The sequence below is a fragment of the Psittacula echo genome (assembly GCF_963264785.1).
Source record: "Psittacula echo genome assembly, chromosome: Z".
In the NCBI taxonomy this organism is placed as follows: Eukaryota; Metazoa; Chordata; class Aves; order Psittaciformes; family Psittacidae; genus Psittacula; species Psittacula echo.
In genome coordinates, this window is record NC_137742.1 from 74,210,925 (window position 1) to 74,232,445 (window position 21,521).

The 21,521-nt window shown below is 42.5% G+C and overlaps 1 protein-coding gene across 3 annotated transcripts in view; it reads left to right on the forward strand.

Annotated features, from left to right (window-relative positions):
- The window catches only part of RNF38 (ring finger protein 38), a gene marked incomplete at its 5' end in the record, with an annotated part of 86,741 nt that overhangs the window by 23,168 nt on the left and 42,052 nt on the right, over positions 1 to 21,521 (forward strand). Inside the window, 2 exons of one of the 3 annotated variants that reach the window (XM_080638537.1) lie at positions 18,878 to 18,958; positions 20,893 to 20,981. Coding sequence is in view for 1 of the 3 variants with exons in the window: in XM_080638535.1 (XP_080494661.1) it covers positions 13,274 to 13,344 (71 nt within the window). Of the gene's footprint in view, positions 1 to 13,273; positions 13,345 to 18,838; positions 18,959 to 20,892; positions 20,982 to 21,521 lie in introns of those variants that run through there. The other 2 variants (XM_080638535.1, XM_080638536.1) reach the window with 2 other exon arrangements.

Consider the following 21,521-nt stretch of genomic DNA (forward strand, 5'->3'; position numbering starts at 1 on the left):
ATTACTCTTAGAATGGAAGTGAGGCTGACTGTCCATCCTCCAGTTCCCCGAACTGTCCTTTTGGCGTGTTTAGATTGGTGTGGCATTTGCTTTCTCATAGTCATCATGGACCTTCCTTAACTCCACAGTACTTCAGATGTGAGATTAAGCACCATCTCAGTACCTGTGGGTGCAGTAGTTCTGATCCCATGGACTTGCATGGGTCAAGTTCTGTTAAGCAGTTTCTGACTACATCATCATCAGCTAACAGCCATCCTTTCCCATCTTGCACCCCATCCTTAAGAACACACATTAGAAGACCTTGCTGGTGGAACACAAAGCAAAGACACTGAGTACCTCTGCCTCATCGGTTTCTCTTGTCACTAGGTCACATATTCCATTAGGTAGTTGTCCACATTTTGCTTGTTCAGTCATTTACTGTTAATGTAGCAGTAAAAGCTCTTCTTGTTACCCTTATGGTTGCAGGTCCTACTGTAGCTGAGCTTTGCCTTTCCTGCATGCCCAAGCAGTGTTTATAAATTCTTCCTTTGTAGCCTCATCTTGCTTCTACTTTTTTGCTGCCCTTTTGCAGTGAAGTTACACCATGAGTTCCTTTCATGACTGGGCTGCTCTCAATTCTGCTTTATGTCCTGAGTATCGGGATGAACTGTTCCCGTGCATAGAGATTGTCCTTGAAGAACTCAGCTTTCTTGTGACCCTTCACTGCAGCTTTCAGTGGTCTCACCTACCGCTCATTGAACCTGGCTGTCCTAAAGCCCATGGCCCATCCTCTGTTTCTCGCCACCTTCTCTGCCATCAGGATCTTGATCTCCCTGATGTTACGGTCACTGATCAAGGTTGCCAGTGATTTTGATACCTTTAATTGGTACTTTTCTGCTAGTAAATAGCAGAACTGCTCAGCTGTGCACCACCCCAGGTTCCTCTGGCCAGTACCTAACATCAGGGAGGTGCATGTGCGCTTCAGACAGGTGCCCCTTCAGCTCCTGAAATGCCTCGTTTTCCTGTCACTCTAAGTACTTTACTTTCTACTGCCAATTCTTCATGTAACTATAGGACAAAATCTCCCTTTCCAATTGGAGACGATCTGAGTTAAAAAGTGATTTAACTGAAAAAAAAAAATAAATAGTGCTTTTGGTGATGTTACTGTGCAAAGAGATAAGTGGAAAGCATGATATCCTGCATCTATTCACACTGGCTACCTTCTGCTCTTCAAATCCACTGATACTTCCCAAAATTTTGCTAAGTTGTTTTAGTTTTTTGGGTTAGTTTGTTATTTTTTGTGTTTAGAGGTGGGTTCTTTTTTTCGACTGTTAAAGAAACGGAGCAGAGGAAAAATGGTTACTAAACTCAAAATGGAATTAATAGTTTCATAAAACCTGTTTAAAGCTGTTCCCATTACTAGCACTATAGTTAAAAATTTCTGCTTCCACTATAACCTGATCCATGGCAGAATTTATTACTTTGTGGTGAAAATACACTGCAGGCAATAGATCTTGGCATTCCTGGCCAGAGCCCAGGAAAATATTACTGTTTGGTTTCTTTGTTTCCTTTTTCATTTAAAAACATGATTTCATTTTGATGTGAACGAGCCTAGGTAGTGAAGGTTTTGTGGATTTGGCTAGTGTTTGTGGTTCCTACAGCTATGTTTTTGTATGTATAATAACTGCTGGGTTATTAATTCAGTAATGTGATCTAATTTATTTCCATTGTATGTACACAGCATTAAAGTTCCACTTGCATGTTTTCTTGTTAACTGACAGTAAAACTGACGTCAAGAGAGTATCTTGGGAATTTACTTAATACCCATTTTAATATACTTTAATGCTTCCCTGTAAACACACAGACACAGAGCGTGCACTGGAGTCTGTCATAGCTGGAAAAGATGGAGTTGTAGCTTTGGCAGCTCCCGCTGCAGGCATTGCACAATGACCCCAGTGATCCAGGCAGGTGATTGACAGGAAGTCTCTATTTGTCAAGTGACTTTGAAACAGGGTGTTTTGGACAGAGGCCCATTCAGCAGACATTTACTAGACAGCTGTAGCTCTAGACTTTGTGTCTAATTCTGGTTTTGCTTCCTGGCTTCTGCTGTTTCATAGCAGTGCAGGTGGACCTCGTGTAAAGCTTGAAGTCAAGGTTGTGGACAAATAGCTGGAACAGGACTATCAACAAGACCTTTCTGTAGGGAGTCATAGGGGTGTTGTGTGACAGAGTGTAGCTAGTGAGAATTCACCAATAGGACCAGGAGAAGAAGTTCTCAGCACTGACTCAATTTATGTTAGCAAAAGTATATTCTGCCAGTAAAGCCTCTTCAGTCTCATGTATAAAAGTTACGTTGTCTTTTCTCCTCGAGACTAATTCTGTGTGTGTTCTCAAAGGAGACAACAGCGTTATGTACTGTGTGTCTCCAAGTCTCCCGATTGGAGGCCAAAGTGGACCACTGGTGGTAATCAGTATGGCCAAGGCTGAGGTATTGTTTCAGGGAGTCCTTATATCTCTTCTTTGGGGCACTTCTCTTGCGGCAACTGGTGGCAAGTTCACTGTAAAACACAATCTTAGGGAGGTGGTGGTCCTTCATCCTAGAGACGTACCCTGCCCAGCACAGCTGCAATTTCAACAATATGGCCTCCATACTGGTGACCCTTGCCTGTTCAAGGACAGTAACATTTGACACATAGTCAGTCCAATGGATGTTTAGAATTGTATGGAGGCAGCACTGATGGAAGTGTTCGAGGAGTCACAGGTGATGGCGGTAGATAACCCATGATTCAGACCCATATAAAAGAGTAGACAGTACAATGGCTCTATAGACACTAATCTTTGTACTTTTCTGAAAAAAGACAACGTAGAAAGAATTGCGCCCCGCACCCCGCCCATATGACCCAAGGAGACCTTTCACTGTGCTTTTTTGCAACTGAATTTGCTTATCCCACATTGGCCTTTTTAGTCACCAGTGCACTTGTAGTAAGCATGGGTAAAGCCCTTCCCAAATCTTCGTTCGCGAAGTCAAGCCATGATGATGATGATAAAAGTTATCTTTAACCCAGGTTTGCTTTTGAAAAAAAGTATTGTGTATGGTTTTGTTGGGGTTTTTTTAAGATGTTTATGTTTATATACGTTGTCTTCTTGTTTCAAAACTGATGGTAAAGTAATAAAGTTATAATTAGTGTCACACTATGCTCTGTGCCCAGGCAGGTCCCAAAGTTTTACAAGCTATCGTACAGGTATAGTTATACACAGACGTTTAAAAAGAGAAAAAAAGGGAGCTTGCTGTGGTACAATTAGGATTTTAGTTCAGTTGTTTGGTAGCAGCCTAATGTGTAATAAATCTGTCCAGTATAAGCCTTAATAATCATAGAATCACAGAATAGTTAGGGTTGGAAAGGACCTTGAGATCATCTAGTTCCAACCCCCCTGCCATGGGCAGGGACACCCCACACTAAACCATGTCACCCAAGGCCTCATCCAACCTGGCCTTGAACACCACCAGGGATGGAGCATTCACAACCTCCCTGGGCAACCCATTCCAGTGCCTCACCACCCTCTCAGTAAAGAATTTCTTCCTTATATCCAATCTAAACTTCCCCCCTTTAAGTTTTAACCCATTACCCCTTGTCCTGTCACTACAGTCCCTGATGAAGAGTCCATCCCCAGCATCCTTGTAGGCCTCCTTCAGATACTGGAAGGCTGCTATGAGGTCTCCACGCAGCCTTCTCTTCTCCAGGCTGCACAGCCCCAACTTTCTCAGCCTGTCTCCATATGGGAGGTGCTCCAGTCCCCTGATCATCCTCGTGGCCCTTCTCTGGACTTGTTCCAACAGTTCCATGTCCTTTTTATGTTGAGGACACCAGAACTGCACACAATACTCCAAGTGCGGTCTCACGAGAGCAGAGCAGAGGGGCAGGATCACCTCCTTTGACCTGCTGGTCATGCTCCTTTTGGTGCAGCCCAGGATACGGTTGGCTTTCTGGGCTGCGAGCAGACACTGCTGGCTCATGTTCATTTTTTCATCGACCAACACCCCCAAGTCCTTCTCCGCAGGGCTGCTCTGAATCTCTTCTCTGCCCAACCTGTAGCCGTGCCTGGGATTGCTCCAACCCAGATGTAGGACCTTGCACTTGGCATGGTTAAACTTCATAAGGTTGGCATCAGCCCACCTCACAAGCGTGTCGAGGTCCCTCTGGATGGCATCCCTTCCCTCCGGCGTATCAACCGAACCACACAGCCTGGTATCATCGGCAAATTTGCTGAGGGCGCACTCAATCCCACGTTTTGGTTTGTTTGTAGTGCCAAGGGCAACAACCCTGGAAATGTTAATAGACAAACCCTGTGCTACACGTTTTGTGAAGGAAGCATTTGCAGCTGCTTCATTTTCTGTCCCTTGTCCTGTCCCTACAGGCCCTTGTCAAAAGCCCCTCTCCAGCTTTCTTGTAGCCCCATTAGACACTGGAGCTACTCTAAGGTCTCCCCTTAAGGAGCCTTCTCTTCTCCAGGCTGAACAAACTCAGCTCTCTCCGCCTGTCTCCATAGCAGAGCTGCTCCAGCCCTCACAGCATTTCTGTGGCCTCCTCTGGACGTGCTCAAACAGCTCCATTTGTCTTGTGTGGGAGACAATAATTTCCTAGAGATGGCTTGATTGTACACCTTTAACCATGCCTTCAGAACTGATCTTGTTTCAAATAGGTATCTACAGGGTCAGTTCCATAGACAGTGCCCCATGGTTACCTTCTGCTTTATGGGTAGATTGAACATGCAGTGAAAATAAAAAATAAAATAAACTTGAGGTGTATTTAAAATTCTGGTTCCAGGATTTCACTGTTTCTTGATAAAAGTACGGAAGTGGAAAAAGTTGATCATAAATGATTGTTTTTTCCTGTCTGTGTTAAAGGCTGCGTGAGTCAGACAGCATCAGCAGCGTTTTTACCACTGAAGCCTTCTCTTTTCCAGGATGGGCTGTGTGGGAGCTTTAATGCGTTTGTTTCAAACAAGCAAAAAAAAGTCTTTGTGGAAATTAGTGCTGGGTTTGGTGCATGATGCTATACAGGAACAGGGAGCAGTCAACAAGCCACGGTTTAAAGTTTAACATTTTAAAGTTGTGCTTCTGTGCCTGTTTTTTGTTGTAATGATGACAAGTTTGTATTGTAATGGTGACAGTCAATTTAAGCCATTGCATCCAAAAAGAAGTTGCTAGGCAGTTTACATAAGCAATCATTGCTTTTTCAGAGTCTGAATATGATTCTCAGGAGAAGATGAATTTCAAGAAAATCAGTTTGATAATCTGTTTACTAATTCAGAAAAATAAATGGCTTGAAATTTCAGGTAGCTTTTGAAAGATAACTAACATTCAGGAGGCTCAGAAACTCAAGACAGCCAAATCAAAATCATTACTATAAAGTCCAGTAAGGATGGAAATAGAGCATCATTAAGGGTATCCATGAGCTCTGAGCTGCTCATACCTGGATTTTGATGTAGTTGTCCTGAGTTTTTGTCTGTATCTCTTGCTTCAGCTTCCACACAACTGATGATAAAAACTCAATTCTATTAAGATGTAAAGATTAAAAAAAAAAAAGCAAAAAAAAAAGCTTTGTGGTTTGCCAGTTTTATTTTTTGTAGGATTTATTTACTTTCAGCAAAAGTCAGCCTTGCGTTATTGAAATACTTTTCTTTCCTCTTATAACTATTTGCATATGCTATTAAGTATTCTATTTGGGTATCTTTGGGCTTATGGTGTTGCTGTTAGCCTCCTTTTGTGAGATGACAAGAACAGGAAGAAAGTTCTTTTCTTTCTAGTAGATACTGAACTTCCTGGAGGAGAATGTGCAGCTGACTCCAAGCAGAGCTGTCACTGGAGCCAGACACCATGAACTGAAGATGCTCTTCAGAGTGCGTTTGCAATAATGTCAGTGTCTTGCAGTTTTAGTGCAAAATTTAGGATCCTGTTAGTTTGTTAATATATTATTAATTCCTTTTGATACATATGAGAGATAATTCCAGTAGGACTCTGAATCTTATGGCGCAGCAAAGGAGAGGAGAACAGAAAATGAAATGTTTGTCTTTAATCCCTGTGTCTTACAGTATCAACTTCTGTCTCTGTGTAACTAAGTCTCCTAAGAGTCCTGTAGTACAACAGCTAAGAGGAAGAAAGGTTTTATTGTGTAGCAGCAGAGGTAGCATATTTCAAGTAGCAATTTAAGTTGATGTCAGTTCTTCAGAAAATAAGCTCAGAATGATTTTGTTACAAGAGAAGATCTCAGGAGAATGACTGCTCAGACAGGAAGAACTGATTCTTCTGCTCTTCATTTGGTTTAAGTACCTAACTGCCAAGTCCACTGGGAATCAGCTCTTCAGAATCTGTCGAGCTTGTCCCCAGCAGCATTGAAGTTGTCTGCAAAATGTGTAGGTACATCACCCCTTAAGAAACATGAACCGATTGTGGGAATGAGCAGGTTACTGGAAAATTACTCCCTTACCTACACAAAGGTTGGCATATTTGTTAGGAGGCATTTCTCTATGTCCGGGAAGCAGTTGAGATTGTTCAGATTCAAGTATTTTTTATCAGTAATCCCATGGGCACTTCTCTTTCTTGGCTTCCTTTTGCAAATACCCTTTTAAAAAGGATAAAAAGAAGGACCCTTGGAACTACTGACGCATCATCCCAGTCAGATCATGGAACAGACCCTCCAGGAAGCTATGTCAGATCATATGGAAGACAGGAAGGTGATTAGAGACAGCCAGCATGGCTTCACTGAGGGCAAATCATGCCTAACTAATCTTGTGGCCTTCTACAATGGAGCAGTTGTGTTGGTGGATAAGGGAGGTGCAACTGATGTCATCTGCCTTGACTGTAAGGCCTTTGATATGGTCCCATACAACATCCTTGCCTCTAAATGGGAGACATATGTGCTTGATGGACCATTCAATGGATAAGGAGTTGACTGAATGGCCATATCCAAAGAGTTGCAGTCAATGATTTGATGTCCAAACAGAGATCACACAACATTCTTGCTTCTAAATTGGTGAGATGCAGATACCATGGATAGCCTGTTAGAGGAATAAGGAATTGGCAGGGTGGCCATGTCCAAAGAGCTCAGTGCCCACATGGTAACCAGTAAAGAGTGGTGTCCCTCCAGGTTTTGTACTGGGACCAGTACCATTTAATATCTTCATCAGTGACATAGGAGGATTGAGTGCACCCTGAGCAAGTTTGTGGATGGCACCTAGCTGAGTGGTGCAGCTGATTGATAGGCTGGAAGGAATGAACGCCATCCAGGGGGACCTAACAGGGGTCTTGGGTGAGGAGAAGCTCCCCATGACCCACAGTGCGTGCTTGAGCCCAGAACCCCCACCATGTGCTGCGCTGCATCCCTGGAGCATGAGCAGCAGGTCAAGGGAAGGGATTCTCCACCTCTGCTGCGCTGTGGGGAGACCCCCCCTGCAGTCCTGCGTCTAGGGCAACAACACAAGAGGGACATGGAGCTGTTGGAGTGAGTCCAGAGGAGGCCACGGAGATGCTGTGAGAGCTGGAGCAGCTCTGCTCTGGAGACAGGCTGAGAGAGCTGGACTTGTTCAGCCTGGAGAAGAGAAGGCTCCAAGGAAACCTTGTTGTGCTCTTTCAATATTTAAAGGTTGTTTTTAAGACAGACGAATAGAGGCTCTTTACCAAGGCCTGTAATGGCAGGACAAGGGACAATGATTTAAACTGAAACCGGGTAGATTTAGAAATACAAGGAAGAAAGTTTTTAAGATGAGGGTGGCAAAACAGTGGAAGATGTTGGCCAGTTGTGGATATTGTGGAGCGGCTGTGGCTGTCCCATCCCTGGCAGTGCTCAAGGCCAGGTTGGACTGGGCTTGGAGCAACCTGGTCTAGTGGAAGGTGTCCATGCCCATGGCGGAGGGTTGGAACTGGATGAGCTTTAATGTCCCTTCCAACCCAAACTAGTCTGTGATTCTTTGAAATTGGCTTATGCCCTATTGAATGTAAGCCACGTGAATTTCCCTGGGACTGTTTGAGCAGTCTTGTGACACAGGGCTTGTAGTTGCAAAATTCCTAAATGGTCTCTGGTGTCTGTTTACTGGTTGTCTTCCGTGTTTCACACTTAAATGAGAGACTCGGGAACAGTGTGATTTTTGTGAACTGAGTTCATCAGAGGCAGAAGGATAGCAAAATAACAGAGGGGAATGTTCTAACTCTATCCTTTAATGAAACCTATCTTGAACAACTTCTTTTTAAAAACAGTGTATATTGATGTACATTAATTAGTGTATATTAATGTGTATTAAACACTTATGATAGAAGATTTACTCTGGATTGGCAAAGTGAGTGGGAATGATGTTATAAACAGTGTCATATTGTATCCAAATTGAAGAAATGGCTTTTAAATTTCTATTTTAAAGTAGGCCTTGATTGAACTCTAAGATGCTGTGGTGGGAAAGGGAATAGTAAATATCTGTTAATGCATGCATCATTATCGCAGCATTTTCTTAGAATGGACTTACAGTAACAAATTCTATTTAGTATCACTTCAGGAGGATCGCTGCTTAGTCTCAGATCATAGTGATTGTCCTCAGGATAGAAAGTGACTTCCCCATGATTAAATAGCTTATTTGACACAGTGTTTTTTTACCTTACTGCTTTATGTAGTTGTTTTTTCTCTGCTTTTGTCTTATTAGTATGAACCAGACTTCACAACCTGCCAGCAGATTTTGCTGTGTAGTCTTATCAGTTACATTATATCTCTGTGATATTTTGAATACTGGGAGTTCCAGTAAAACAGTGGTACTGTGTTTATGGGTGTACTAGCATTTCTGTGTTAATCAGATTCCTTGATGGTTTATTGCTGCTGTAAAGTTTTTCCCTGGGTGACTTCTTGCTGAATTGCTCCTTGAATGAGGAGAAACTGATCCCCTGCGAGCAGAGCACACAGCTGTCAGTAAGCTTATGGAAAACATTCCTTACTTTTGTATGTGTGCTGTAAAGATACGAAAATACAAATTTTAAAATACTAGTTTTGCACTTGTGTGGAATCCAAAATAGAATTTGAGTAATGTTTGAGATGAAGAGAGCTAATAGTAATGACTGACTTCTGGTGTGTTTCAATATTTATCTTTTTTAAAGCAGCAAAGTTGAATGTTGAAGAATGTTCCAAAAGTGTTTCTCATGCAGTAATTTTTTACAGTGCATATAGACAGAATTCGTAAAAGCCAACATGAATTCTGTAGCATCTTGTAATTTCAAGAATTCTTTAAATGTTGGAAGGGATGTTCATTTTATTCGAAGCCTGACTCTGATTATTTGCTATAGGCATGCTGGTTTGTATAGCTTATGCATATCAATCTTGGCATGGAAATTATTTAATAATTTGGCAATAAAACTTCATAGGCTCATTGAAAGCCTTTGCTTATCCAGTAATACTGCATTGTTAGTTGAGGAAAAATCTCCAGAAGTTTTTACTTGATTCCTGGCTTTAGCTGCAAATCTAGGGTACATGGGAAAGAATGTTTCTGATGGACGTTCAGATGAATCCATCAGCACTTCAGTGTTGGTGTTAGCGTCGGGACAAACACATAACCACCAGAATGGTTATATGAGGTGCTTTATTAAGGCGCCGAGAACCAGGGGTACGCACCCAAATCTGGTTCTAACCCCGTCACATCGCGTTCGCAATTTATAAGTTAGAAGTTTCGCAATAGGTATCAGGGATTACTTCATCAGTCCCTTACGACATCAGCCTCTCCTGCGCTTGCGCGGCCCCCTCTGGTGGTCGTCTGGTGGTCGTCCTGATGAAGTAAGGAGTCTTCCTCATTCTGTCCTCTTTTTACCTTGTTCTTTGGACAAGTCCCAACCATTATGTGGATACAGCATTCTTTTATCTTCCTTTGGTATGTGGTTCAGGCCTAATCTTTGGTTCTGCTAAGTTGGAGTTTCTCAGTATATTCTTTTCTACATTTCCTTTATTTTACAAGGTTATATTTGTTTCTATTCCTAAAGTCACCATTGTAGTGTTTAGTTATAAAGTAGCTAGGATACAAACCAGCACAATTGCAGCATTCAGTGTATGAAGCTTCTCTATTGATTTATGATTTCTAAACACAATCGCTTACTGGAATAGTGTCTAAAATACAGAACAGCAAAGTTACAAAATTTTAACATATATACAAAGGCTTTCTTTGCAAACTGCAAACTTTTCAAATATAATCACTGTTAGAATGGTTTCAGAAAATTTCACCTTCCCCTAACATTTGGATGACTCAGATTTCCACACAGATAAATGCTTCACTTAAAAATATGCAAACCCTTTCAGAATCTGGACCTTGCATGGTGAAACTGGTTGGTTACCAAAGCAGTGCCCTCTCCATGTGTTAAGACTGCTATGAAGGGGATGAGGCTGTGGTTGAGCCTGTGGGTTATGAATCCACCCAAGGTTTGGTTGTTCCCACTTTTCACTAGAAAAGATAGAGCTGCTAAACTTAATGCAGAAGGAGAAAGGCAATAGCCAGGCCAAAGTTGTTTCCTCTTTGAGGTAAGGAAACATCATAAGCTGATAATACAAGCTTATTATTTGCAATCACAGGAAAAATAATAGTACGTAGATGTATTCTATCTAGGTAATGTAATATCTATTCTATTCCCACCACTACTGTGAGGGCCATTCTGTGGACAGTTCCTGAAGTAAACAGTTCAGTTTGTATTTCTAATACAAAAGAATTCAAAGGTAGTTTGACCAAATTTTTATCCACTCCCTACAGTCAGGGCAGTGTAAATTGGCTTATAGTTCTAGTTCTTTTCAGTCCTCCAGCATCATTTTCCTGGTAAACCACAGTTGAGAACTGGTGATTGAATCATTGATTTGAATCTTTGGGATTCTGTCTGTTGATCTTCCTTGCAGTTGGGTGAGAAGTGTTTTATCTTTCTTCAGGTTTGTCTCAGTGTAACCTGTTTCTGGTAAAGGAAATGCTTTAAAAACATGGTAACTCAATTACTGAAAAGTGTACTTTTAAAAAATCAATTTTAAAATTCAGGGAAATGCTACAGGATTTTCTGGATGTACAACTCAGTGTTACAGATTGCACTGCTGTGGAGCAGAGCCTTTAGCTGGTAATAGTCTGTGTCAGTGTCCCCGAAACTCATACCTCTGCTGGACCCATTCAAGCACTGTCTTTCAAAGAAACCGTTTTCCAAGACTGCTTTTGGTGAGTTTGCTGGTGAGATCAGCCAGGCAACTGCTTCAGGGTAGTCAGGATGTGTGTAGTAAAATCTTCATTTTTGGCAGTTAAGGGGTTATATCTTACATGTTGCCATTGTACTATAGGGTATTAGTAGCTGACCAGAAGTTAAATGAAAATGGTGTGAAGACCATGCAAGACCCTGTTTAAAAGGATCGGATCGAATCAAATCAAAAGAAAGTACTGAGATATCCTCTGCTAACTGCATTTGGTTGTCTGTGGTTCTGTTTACAGAACAGTCAAGTGTGATTGAAACATGAAGATAAAATCCAAGCTATATTTTTCTCTTGGTAATGTGGATATTGTTGGAATTGAAGCTATGGCAACACAATACCTTATGGGCTGCTCAGGGGTCCTACCTTGTGTTATGAACTGAAAGCTGTACTATTGCAGCTGGGTATCCATTATAGCTAGATCAAAGCCAACTTATTGTTATGATTGTGTATGTGATTGCTATTCTTGATAAGCCTGTCTGTAGAGCCTGTGATGTAGCGTGTAAGTTCCACATTTGTGGTTTAATTTGGTGGAGAAAACGTTTTAGGTAATGTTGAGGTTAGGTATAGGTTCTGTACCACCTCTGAAGATTTATTTCGTTATCTAAATACATAGATGCCCAAAACAAGTTTATATATATTTGTCGTAATTTGACAGAATTTTATTATTTTCATTATTTGCTGCCTATCTTTTTTATCTTGGACTAATCCAAGAGGCCATATTTTACAACAGTGCTGCCTCAGGAGTAATGAGCAGAAAGTTGTCAAGCCTTATCCTTAACACTGTGTTCTCTTTGGGTTTTTTTAGCTTGCCTTGAGGTCCAATCAATTCCAGTTTCCAGAAAGCACATGGAGTGTTCCTAGTGAAAACACTTGTGTTTTGCATAAGTCTAAATTAAATGGGAAGGGAACTTTGCATGTTTTGAACAGTTTTAAACTGGACCTTTTTTTCCTTTTCATCTTTAAACTTTTCAACTTGAAACTTCAACTGTGTAGTGATACCTCTTTGCTCTCCCTTCCTACAAAAATACAGAGCACAACAAGTTCTGCTGCTGTTAAAGCCAATAGAGCCATAGTCAATTACTCCTATGGCAATTTTTTTTTTTCTGTAGTGGTAAGTCAGAAACAAGCAAATTTATGGAGCTCATTTCAAAATTATAACAGAAGGACCACAAGAAACTGTGGAGAGAAGTTCTAGGTAGATCTTCTGCAAGGAAAAATCATGAAATGGCGTAGCTTTACAAATGAGACTCTTCTTTTCTCCTTGCCTTTTAAAAGTTGTTTTGCTCAGTATTTGCAAGAAGAAGTCATCTTAGGGAAGCACGAATTCAACCATGGCAGTTACCCCACTCCTATACTTCGAGCAAGGAAACAGCACATTAAACAAAACTTTACAGTAGGATTGAGAGTTCTGTAAATGTGTTTGGGAAACTGCATGGATACACTCAAACTTTAGTTTGTCTTCCTCCTTGGACAAAGTCTCAAACCTTTTTAGAGGTGTGCTGTTCTTTTTTCCCTAGGCAAAAAAAAAAAGAACAAACAAAACCTGTGGAAAGGTCTTAAGCAGGCAGAAATTACACTACAGACAAACCAGATATAATTAAAACCTCTCTACATTGACCTTGGATTTTTCCAATCTTTCTTAACGTATCACTGGAAAGAGACTGCTGTTTTGTGGCTACCCAGGGCTACAGGGATCTGGTACAGGACTATACTACCTAAACATGATATGTGCAGTTTCTCCTTATTTATATGTATGCATATGTACTTCACTGCATATATTTGTTTTGGATTGATGAACTCGTTCTAATTCTATTCTGTTTAAATGTTTAGAAAAAATAAATGTGAAAACGGCACACTGCACAACACGTCTCTCTGGTCTTAGTCTGTTACCTGAATTCAATACATGACTTGTCAGATGTAGCTGCTTGGCAGCTAAATCTCTCTCCTGTGTGTGGAAAAAAAAGAATGTTTGCTAAATTGGTCTTTATTTTTCTGTGTGTTCATGGGAATTGGGGTTATTTTAATGCTTTTTTTTCCCCTCCCCCCCTCTTTTGTAGGTAGCATTGGTACATCGTTTCAGTGCCACTCAATCCATCAAGATCACATTTGTAATGATGACAGTGACAAGGTGAGGATTACATGTATGTTTCCTTCACAAGATGCATATCCATTAGGGTTTTTTTATGTGTTGCTTTTACTATACAAAGACTGTTTGTTTTGTAGATGTAGCAGTCAGTTTTCAGAGTTACTGTTTGAACTGTCTCTAACGTATTAAGAAATATATTTTACTCAGCTTTTAGTCAGCTTATCTTTTACTTATCTTTTAGTCATCTAAGGAGAAATTTTTCTTCTAGTACTATATTGTTCTTTTTGCTTGTATCCTTTGCTGTTCTAAACATTGTGATGTGCCATACTGACATCCTCCGTTAATAAAGAACAGTGATTTTTTTTTTTTTCTTCTGATTTTTAAGTAAGGCAGGATGTCTAGTGGCTTCTGGCTTCAGAGGCAGAGGCTAGCTAAGTGCTCAAAGCCTCTTTACAGCAGCTGTATTTTCCTGTTTTGGAGTTGGGAATGTATAGTTTTACAGCCAGGAAGTTTCTGTTCGGCGCTGACAGCCAAACACAGCCCTAAAACACCAACCTGTGTAGTGGTGTGCAAGTGTTCTCCTAACCTTTTCCTTGACACATTCTCAGATTAGCTTGCGTTGGGTCAGTAGAGTGCTGGATATTGAATGTTCAGTGATACTTGGATCAGTGGCATTAAGTGTGGCATACAGAGAGGAAAAGGTCTGAGGCTGAACTGCATGTGAGACATGCTTTCATGTTCCCGTTACTGTTGATGGTTTTACCTTAAGCTTTATTGTCCATAAAGCAAATTGATTAACGTTAATTCAACACATATTACACTGTTTACAAGTATGACACTTTGTATTAAACTTTTGGGCTTGACATGCCTCGAAAAAGGCATGTATGAGTCAAATTTTAAATGACCTTTCTTAGGAACACAACCTGCATGGCAGCACCTTGATAAGTGCGCAAAGCCTTCTGTTTTGAAGTTCTGGAGTAAGTTAATTTTATAGTTGTTCCAGCTTATCCTAGTGCTAGATTTGTTTTCAGTGCAAGTTTCTTTTACTGCTCTATTGCTTTGTGGTTTTTGTCCCCTCACACTCTTTTTTACCTACCTCCTCTCCTTTACTTTTTTTTTTTTAATTTTATTTTTAGGTGCTATCTTAGATTTGAGGCCTAGTTTAACCTACAGATATTGATCTAACAGGCTGCCTAGAACATGTCAAAACTATTTTAAGTTTCCAGTTGATTAACTGGTCAACAGTTTTCAGTGGTATTCGCCACTTCGATTTTTGCTCCTTGTGCACTCTGTTGCTGGAATATTCGTGGGTGAGGAGCAGGTGGGGGAAATTCCATTTCAGAGCCATCCGGTGCACCAGCTTCGCACTGGCATTCCATTGTAATGCTTTTCCTTTCCTGTCATTACATGGAAGATCACCTCTGTGTTAGGTTGATTGTCTTCCCTTAGTTTTATTCATATTGGAGCAATTGAAACTGTTTTAAGTTTGGAAATTCCATTTTTTAGGTTCTTCATAGGTTTGGGAGGAGAGATTAAGCAGGGGTGGTTTAAATTATTTGGCTTGAATTTCAGAAGAGAAAACAATTTTTCTCATTGGTATTGATGATTTTGGTAGGAATATCACTTAAAGATAAAATGCAGGATTTAATTTATGTTAAAATTCTTATTAATTGGGCTTTTTTGTATTCATTCTAGAAATACGTGAAAAATGTGCCTTCTAAATAGTTTGACACATCTTTGATTGGTAAATACGCATGTTTCAGTGAAATTATTCTGTGCTTGAACATGTGTAACTAGTTCTTGCATTACAGAGATAATCCCTGTAATGGATAGTCATTTCTACATCCTAGAAAAATTATAGTGTTTGACTGGCAATCTGCATGTACTTTACAGTAAGTTCTCCACAAGCCCAGTCTTTATTTCCTGGGCAGCAGCATGAGAAGTTCTGCATCACACATGATAAAGGAATGCTGTGATCTGAATGAAAGCAATTCCCAGGCTTCCTCCTCAATTACTTGATTTTGTTGACTTGGCACATGAGAATCTGGAATTCATGTCCAGTGACACCAGCAGGAAATGAAATTGTAAGATTTTTCATGTGTGGCCCCACTGCAATAAGAAATGTGTGTCATTGAGAGCTACATTGGTACTACTAAGTACCTGCTTCATTTTGTAGCACCAAACCCAGTGTTTTGCCTCTTGTTCCATAAGATCTAGTTTAGCTCAGATGCAGAGTACATTTCCCATTTTACTTTGTGTTGCAAAGTGACTGTGACTGACATACATCTTTAAATAACTGTTGCTTTGGAGGTGGTAACCTTTAAGCCTCAGTGCATTACTCTGGGGACCCTTTTTTTCACATTTACAATTTTTTTTATTTCTCTTTAAAGTATAAGCATGTGTATGTTTAATACCTACTATTTTTAAATTAATTAAATACTTAAAGCTGGAGTTGTCATTCTTAAAGTATTAAATAACAGAACTGAATAAATTTCTTTATGGAGCACAGCATTTAGAAGAAAGGTATTTGTAACAAGGAAATATAATTCCTTGGAATATTATTTTGCTTTAATGCCTGAGCAGTGGTTTCCTACTAATGTTAAATAGAGAGATAGATACAGGTATATTACGCTGAAGAGCCTTTCAATCTTACTCAGTTTATTCAGCTTTAAAAATGCTTTTTGTCCTTTGGGTGATTGTTTCACCAGTATTGTACTTTATTTATTATACTTATTATATTATATTATATATAGAATATATAATATATATTATATATTCTATATAAAATATAATATAATATATCATATAATATAATAAATAAATAATATATTATAAATATTATTATATTTATTATACTTATTAAAGGATGCTAGCTCAATTTGAAAAGAAACTCAAAAAGTGCAACTCATAAGTAGTCTTGTGACATCTCTTTTCAGAGGTCTTATCAAATTATCTATTCCTTAGTTCTCATGCAGTTAAAAACCAAATTAACAACCCAGCAATAATGAAAAAATAAAAGCAGCGTGGAAGCAATCCACTGGATTTTTTTTCTTTTTGTTTTAATTATTACTATTATTTCCAAATATTTATCTTGCTTTACTCCTTTTTAACTTACTTTAATTCATTTTACCTTTCTAGTATTACTATTAGATTCACTTTTTATAATATGTAGGGAGTTTCATTTTGCTTGCTACTTTAAGACCCAGCTACAGAACTACATGTTTTGATTCACTGTATCTAACCTTTAAGTTTCCCAGTCATCTTCCATCTCTTTAGTAACGTCTTGTTTTTAAGCTTATGTTCTTCTCCCTGTCTTGATGGATATCCAGTCTTCAGTCTATAATGCAGAGGGCTGCCAACCCTTTAAAAAGATGGTTGATTTTTTTGTTTGGTTTGTTGGGTTTTTTTTTCACAAGAGGGGAAGTATTTTACAAGTTTAATCCTGAAAAGAAAAAAAAGAAAAAGAAATCCACTTTGTTTTTCTCTTCAGATGGTGTAGGGTCAGGTGGGATAAGTCTAGTAGACTCATCCACAGCTGAATTCAAAATGATTCAGGAATTCAGGTATTTTAAGGTCCATCATACTTATTTGTATGTGAAGACTAAATGAACCTTGTGTGATGCACACCACATTGCAAAATGGCAATATTAGGAGTTTATTTTGCCCCCTTCAGTTTCGAAACTGGAAAAAAGATCTTCCTGTCCAGTTAGGACAGCACTAATTCCTCTTGGTGTACCTCATCTTCCCACCCCTTAGTTTCAGTTAATTCTGCGCATTCTTTCAGAGCAGCTTTATGTATGCTTTTTTCATTTTCATTTCACAGCTGGCAGATACAAGGATGTATTTTAGTGATTTTACACTACTTTCATGCCTGGTGAATTGTCTCTTTTAGAGCATGAATTATTTCTATCATGGAATCATGGTTTGGGTTGGAATGGACCTTAAAGGTCATGCAGTTCCAAACCCCTCCCATGGGCAGGGACACCATCCACTAGACCAGGTTGCTCCAAGCCCTGTCCATCCTGGCCAACCACTGATCAACAGCACATGGTTTATTTTGTTTTCCTGGATCAGATCTGGGGGAACATTAATTAGACTGAAGTACAGGGAGTGGAGATGGGTTCAAAACGTGAAAATAGTTGGGGTGGTGATACCTCCAATGCACTGCATGGCCCTGGTGAGGGTGCACCTTGAATCCTGTGTTCAGTTCTGGGATCCTCACTACAAGAGAGACATTGAGGTGCTGGAGTGGGTTCAGAGAAGGGCAACGGAGCTGGTGAAGGACCTGGAGCACAAGTCTGATGAGGAACGGCTGAGGGAACTGGGGGTGTTTAGTCTGGAGAAGAGAAGGCTCAGGGGGACCTTACCGCTCTCTACAGCTGTCTGAAAGGAAGATGGAGCCAGGAGGTGGCTGGTCTCTGCTCCCAAGGAACAAACAATAGGAAAACAGGAAACAGCCTTAAGCTGAGCCAGGGGACGTTTATACTGGATATTAGGGACAATTTCTTCCCCAAAAGGATGGTCAGGCACTGGAATAGGCTGCCCAGGGCAGTGGTGGAATCACTGTCCTTGGAAGTGTTCACACACCGTGTAGACGAGGTCCTTCGTGACATGTTAGTGGTGGCCTTGGCAGTGCTGGGGAAAGGTTGGACTTGATGATCTTGAAGGTCTTTTCCAACACAGTTGATTCTGTAATTCTGTCTTACTTAAGGAGTAGCTCGAGCGAACCGGTTCCGTGGTACCTCCCGTGTCGCTGAGCTCCTCCATCACCAGCCTCCCGGAGGCACTCGCAGCAGGGGCTCATCACGTTTCGCCGGTGGACGTTGCTTCTATGGGTTCTGTTGATCGTTTTTTCTCGGTGTCGCCGTTTGTGCGCGTCAGGAGCGCCCGGAGCTGCGACGCTGCCGCTGCTGGGACGCTTCGGGTCCCCTCCTACCCCCACCCCACTACCCCCTTCCGGTGACGGCAGCGGGTGCTGCTGAGGCGCGGCCACCCCGTGGACCGCGTTCCCGCGCTCACTCGCTCCTTCTCGCCCGGTGTGTGCTGCATCCCCACGATCTGCTGCCATTCGCTCCGCTCCGTGCCGATCCGTTCCCTGCGGGCGCTGGCAGAACGCGTCCAACGGCAGCCACAGCAAACCGAAACCAAAAGCCACAGCAAGCCGAACCCGCGCCTGCGCAGTGGCCGTCGACGTGGGGGCGCGCGGTTCCGGAAAACTAACGTTTCCGGGGCGTCCTGCCGCCGCGGGTTGGCAGCCTCGCTCCACTTCCGGGCTCCGCGATGGCGTAGGCGGGCTGCAGCTCTTTTACCCCCCTTCCGGTGCGAACAAAGGACGTGACGCGTGGAGAGCGGGGCTGGGCCAACAGGGGGGCGGTGTCACCACGCCCCCGGTACGTTCAGTGCGTGCAGGGCCGCTGCCGCCCCTGTGTGATAGGGGATATGGCGGGCAGTAGCGGCGCGCTCCTAGCGCGCAATGTGATTGGCCGCCGAGGCGGTGCTTCCGGCAGCGTTCGGGGGCGGGGCAGGCCCGGGCCGGGCGACAGCGGCGGGGCCCGGCCCGCTCGGCGGGGCCAGCTGAGGAGGAGGAGGTGGTGGTGGCGGCGGCGGCGGCGGCGGCGGAAGTGCGGCCCCCGCACCCGGGACTCTGAGTCCGCAGGTACTGGTGGGGGGAGGTGGGCGACGGGACTTTCGCGCCCGGCTTTCCGCCGGGCTTCCCGCTGTAATTGGCTCTGCCGAGCCGCCATTGGTGAGGGGCGAGAGCACCGTGCGCCCGCGGGCGGCTAGGGGTGGTTGATGCCTCGATTTGCGGATGTGATCGTTTGGGTCCTGTTAAAATCGATTAATGGGTTTCGGGCAGAGGTAGACTTGGAGCTAACTGTAAGCTGTAGTGACAGGACAAGGGCTGATGGGTTCAAGCTGAAACAGGTTCGACTTAAGGAAGTTCCTCCCTGTGAGGGTGGTGAGAGGCTGGCACAGGTTGCCCAGAGAAGCTGCGGCTGCCCCATCCCTGGCACTGCTCAAACCCAGGCTGGACGCGGCTTGGAGCAGCCTGGTCTACTGGAAGGTGTCCCTGCCTATAGTAGGGGGTTGGAACTGAATGAGCTTTAATGTTCTTTGCAACCTAAATCAGTCTGTTATGCTATTCTATGAAACACTGATTTTAGCAAACGTGTGTTCAGGGTATTCTGTTAGTATCTTTCACTACATATGAGTTAATTCCTATTTTTGCATAACTGTTCCTATTTCTGGGTAGTGATGTATAGGAGAAAGGAAAGTGCAGTTGTTAAAAATTGGGTACAAGATGGGAGAGCAGATAGGTGTCATGGCAGATTTAGTGGCTGGTGAGGGTTGATAGTGATACTGATCTTTCTGAACCACCAAATCTCTAGGGAAAAAAAACCTTATGCATACATAGAATAGCAATGTGAAGAAGGTTTCCAGCGAATTGCTAGCAGGGGATAGTCCATGTTCAGTCACAGTTCCAAGAAGTGATGTATAAATAAAAATGGTTTATAAATTGGGAGTCTCAAAATTCTCCTGTGTGAAACTTACTTTATCATCTCTGAATTACAGAGCAGGTTAAAACTTACTTGATTTGTATCTCATTCACAAATAAAAATATGATAAATGCTAAGTTAAAGTTGTAAGTTGATCAGCTCTTGGTTTGCACCTCCAATCACAGTGTGGCATTGCCTTTCGCTGAAAACACAATTTTGGCTTGGAAGCTGATACGGGTGGCTGTGACACCAGTGCTCTTGTAATTTGTGATGTTTGTGAATCAACTTAACTAAATATAGAATCACGGTCTGGTTTGAATTGGAAAAAGCCTTAAGCTCATCCAGTTCCAACCCCCTGCCATGGGCAGGGACACCTTCCACTAGACCAAGTTGCTCCAATCCCCTTCCAACCTGGCCTTGAACACTGCCAGGGATGGGACAGCCACAGCTTCTCTGGGCAGCCTGTGCCAGTGCCTCAACACCATCACAGTAAAGAACTTCTTCCTTATATCTAACCTGAACTTCCCGTGTTTAAGTTTGAACCCTTTACCGCTTGTCCTGCATCCAGGACAAGTCGCTCCCCAGCATCCTTGTAGGCCCCCTTCAGATACTGGAAGGCTGCTATGAGGTCTCCGCGCAGCCTTCTCTTCTCCAGGCTGAACAACCCCAACTTTCTCAGCCTGCCTTCATATGGGAATTGTTCAAAAATATATTCTTTTCAATGTGGTTTATTGACGTAAGAGGATTTATGATTTGAAGTTATATTTTTGATGAAGTCAAAAAGGGCTGTACTCGGTGCTCCCTGGTGGAGCTCCTCTTGCAGCAGGTGGCTGAGCTGCAGGATGCTGTTAATAGGCTGCAAGTTATCAAGGAAGCTGAGAGGAAACAGGACTGCCTCCTCCAGGCCCAAACTGTGCAGGGGCCTCAGGTGTCCCCTGAAGCTCATGGAGGAGTGGAGGAGGCTGTCAACGCAGGAAGCTGGGAAATAGTAACAACAAAAAACAACAAAAAAAAGAGGAAGAGGACAATTTAAAAAAAGGGGCTTCCTCCTAAAGCTGTTGTCCCCACCCAGAACCGCTTTGCTGTTCTGCAGGGTGCTAAGAAGGAAGGGCACTTGCACCAGAAACAACCGGCTGGTGCGCCTGTAAAGAAGATCACTACTGGTGCTGCCAGGAAAAAGAGGTGGGTCATAGTGGTAGGGGACTCTACTTTGAAAGGGACAGAGGCACTCATCTGTCGGCATGACCTGGTCTCGAGGGAGGTGTGTTGCCTACCTGGGGCACGGATCAGGGATGTTGCAGAGAGGCTGCCTGCTCTAGTGAGACCCACGTCCTATTACCCACTTCTGGTGATCCATGTGGGTGCTAGTGATAGCAGTAGGCTGGAGAACATAAAGAAGGACTACAGAGCCCTGGGAGAGGTGGTTAGGGGCTCTGGAGCTCAGATTGTCTTTTCATCAATTCTCCAGGATACAGGGAGAGACCTTAATAAAGCTAGGAGGATTGGCCAAGTTAATAAATGGTTAAAAGGATGGTGCCATAGTCAGGGTTTTGGGTGTTTTGAATACGGGACCCAAGTTAGTAGGCCAGGTCTACTGGGGGCTGGTGGAGCTGATCTGACAAAGAAGAGGAAGGGTGGTTTTGGTAGGAGGCTTGCCAGGCTGGTCAAGGTTTCTTTAAACTAGATGTGTTGGGGGAGGGGGGCATCGTTCCATCCCAACAC